The following is a 3,321-nucleotide window of genomic DNA, read 5'->3' as shown; positions in this document are numbered from 1 at the left end:
AGCTTATCGCAGCTTCAGTTGACAACACCGAAATTTTCCACCTACGCCCTGGAAATTATGCTTACTAGGGGATCTTATTTCTTGGCGTCGCGGCCACTAGGACGGCCCGGTATGTTGGAACGTCACGCCGATGGTATACCGAGCGCTCGGAAAATTCGTGGAGGTGTTGTTCATTGTCCAGCACTTTACCCCAATAGGAAAAGGTTCAATCGAACCTTATATCGAGTCGAATCAATATTAAATATGACAGACCAGCTCCCGCCTTTTGCGACTCCACGTTCCAATTGGTCGATACATGATCTCTAATTGTCTTCAGAGACGTTAAATTTGACAGGAGAGAAGTTGCGCATGCGTTCAATTGAGCGGCGCTTCTGAATTGGCAGATTCGGACGTCCCTATGTCTCGAGCCCCGACATGGTTAAGCGATTGTTCTCTCAACGAGCCCGCCGGGTACGAAACGTGGTTCGGCACAATCATGCCCGGACCTATCTATAGCGGATACATTGACTTGAGAGGCACGCAGGTGGGGCCCACCGTGCACGAAAGACGTATCTGGGGCGTGTTCATCGTCGTCGCGATTGGTAGGAGCGCTACCGTTTTTCTTCTTCGACAACCAGGTCCCAACAAACGCAGGGCTTTGTCGTCCTGTCCCCCTTGGCGGCATCAAGTGAATGGTTCACTATCATTTTTGAAAGACTCCATGTATTTTCTGAAGAAGAAAATAGAAACTTATTTAAAAAGTTTCTGTTTGTTTTTAAAAAGTATTTTAAGCACAAATTTTGTGCTTGGCTTTAAAAAGGTGTTTTTTTCTTGGCACTCCCGACTGAGGTAACATAGCATCGACTTTTATACGTGTACAGAAAGTATAGTACGGTTAAATTGGAGTAAAGGTAGGACACTAGCGCGTTTGCACTCGTCTGCGGACTTATAGCCGTGGGCCCGCCCCTCTCTTCGCTTGCTGCGCTGCGCTCGGGGGGGCGCCGCTGCGCGCCTGCCCCCACCCCGGTCTCTAAGTCCTCGACTCGGCAAGGCGCTGTGTCTGGGAATAGAAATTAATTCCGAGCGAGTGTTGCCAAGACCGTCTGGCTATGTCCAGTTTATGCATGTTGGGGAGTATAATTGTATAGTCGGTTAGCCAGTCGGGCAAAATACTCACTTCCTTTTTTCTTTTAAGAAAAGTTTGAGAGCTATGGAATCCAGTACTACAGTATTTTACACATGTACTTTTATTAGTTATTTTAGGATTCTAGTCAAACGAGCAATACATTTCGCGTCGAGTCGTACACTGTACAGAGTCTGTACTACAGACACTATAATAACATCTGTGTCGAGCGAACACAAGAATTCAATCTGATCGACGAGATTCGACTTTGATGCCGTTATCGAACTTGTTGTCTTCCGCTTTGGTAGCGTCCAATACAACGATGGAGAATTTCATACGTTAGTCGCGTTATGTTCCTACAATATTCGCCTCAAATTCCGGCCAACTTGCGAGCCAAACTTTGAAGGCGAAGCAGCGACAACGTTCTCGACAGCAACAGCTGCAACCCCCGACAATGACTTTGTTCCTGACTCCGGTGACCGCAACTTCGTTGTAAACACGACACCGCTTGCAGTCTCCGCTCATTTACCGTCGGAAGCATGGAGCCATTACATGTAATATACAGCGTGCACGAACTGTATTGCATTACATGAAGATGCGTTTGCCGACATGTACGGACGACCAGATCGGAGACCATCTCAAAGCGCTCCAAGTCGAACGAAGCTCATAATCACCATGATGGTGCTGTGAAATTAGTGACGGTCAATGGCCCCCCCCATCCTACGAGGCTATCCTTGCAGTCAAAAGCATTCGAAGCAATGTCCAGTTGTTGCACTCCTTGCGGCAGTCGCTTCCATGTCATCGCGTGTACATTCGGAGCGTGGAGGACTAATCCTGAGCCCTCTCCTGCAAAGGCAAAGGAAGGTTTCCAAGGCACTGGTCGTTTTCAGTTGGAACGTACCAAATTGATACTATCAATCGGGTGAGGCATTCGTGATGCCGGCATCCCGAAGCTACGGGACCCCGCGGCAGCAAAAGTCTCGTGAAGACTTCTCCGAGTCGATGGCGGTGAGCGGGGCTAGCTCCGCTTCTGTTGCAATGTTGAACGCCAGTTACAGCTACGAGAGCGGAGAGAGTAGCGCTGCGTATGAGCACAACAGCCAACGCAGCGAAGAACCGTCGTGGGACGGCTACGGAAACCACCCAAGCTCAGTGCGTCGAAGACCCCCGGCTGTGGAATCCATGATGGAGTCGGCTCGACTGAGTGATAAGCGGTTGCACGAAGTGGCTGCTGCAGCAGTTTCCAGCGTCAACTGGGGCGAACTCGACATGGAATTGGCGGCAGCGAGTCTCAGTGAAAAGCACGAAAGCGTCTGGAAGCGAAAGAAATCTCCGCGAGGCTATGCGAACAGCGACGCTATGAAGCTTTTCACTCGTCTCACAGTTCGTGATCGTCGACATCAAACGCGTTGGGGTCCAAAGGGGTTCGCTGTTCTAGCTGAGGGAACATTGCCCTGTACTGTACAGGAAATGCGTCTTGTGTTTCGTGTTGCTTCCACCGACATGTTCCGTGATATGATGCGCTGTATTTACCGTCGAGAATTTGTCGAGGGCGAGCAGTTGCGCACGATAAGGATCCAGCGAAGTGCTGGCAATCCTGCGAGAGCATTCGAGAACAGAGAGTTGTCCGTCAAGACTGCGACTTTCGAGAGCGGGGGCCTGTTCTCCAAGAACGAGTCGTGGTGTTTCTTGGAGTTGCTGCACCCTCGAGACCGAGCAAAAGAAGAGCAGTCAACAAGAAGGACAGCTTCATCCACTGCGAGTGCTATCAGTGCCACGCCTCCGCCATCTTTCACACGAACGCTCGTGTCTATCGCACGTTCCAGCGTCGTGTTGGACAACGCCCTAGCACCACCGCCACGTTCAACACCGCATGTACCAAATGTCGTCATCAATTACTCGTTCGAGGAAGATCCCAGCGGTCGAGCCACACGCGTGGTTTTCCACGGCGAGTACTTGCCCCCTGACGCTCTCGACGCATTTAAACGCGCAGGCCACGAACGACGTCTAGCACGTCTCTGGTTGCTTCGTCTGGCAGCCAGTTGCCACCGATTCCTCTTGGTTGTACGACGTCGTCGTCTTGGAATGCAAGTCATCATTAACAGCACGCGTCTTCCACTCGAGACTGTCGCTAATGTTCCTCGTTGCGCTTGTTGTCGTCGCTCGTTCTCCACATTCTTCAAGCGTACACGGAAACGCTTGTGCTGTCTGTGCGGATT

General features: G+C 50.8%; 1 protein-coding gene across 1 annotated transcript in view; it reads left to right on the top strand.

Moving 5' to 3' along the window:
* Positions 1–2,140: 2,140 nt before the first annotated feature.
* PITG_21163 (GAF domain-containing protein) overlaps positions 2,141–3,321 on the top strand; it is a gene marked incomplete at both ends in the record, with an annotated part of 2,247 nt that continues 1,066 nt past the window's right edge. Inside the window, 2 exons of the mRNA XM_002895025.1 lie at positions 2,141–2,220; positions 2,266–3,308. Of these exons, the coding sequence (XP_002895071.1) occupies positions 2,141–2,220; positions 2,266–3,308 (1,123 nt within the window). The remainder of the gene's footprint in view (positions 2,221–2,265; positions 3,309–3,321) is intronic.

Source organism: Phytophthora infestans, genomic scaffold (assembly GCF_000142945.1).
Source record: "Phytophthora infestans T30-4 supercont1.289 genomic scaffold, whole genome shotgun sequence".
NCBI classification, from domain to species: Eukaryota; Oomycota; class Peronosporomycetes; order Peronosporales; family Peronosporaceae; genus Phytophthora; species Phytophthora infestans.
The sequence above is the reverse complement of the archived record's forward strand: the minus strand, read 5'-3'. Positions and strand labels throughout refer to the sequence as shown.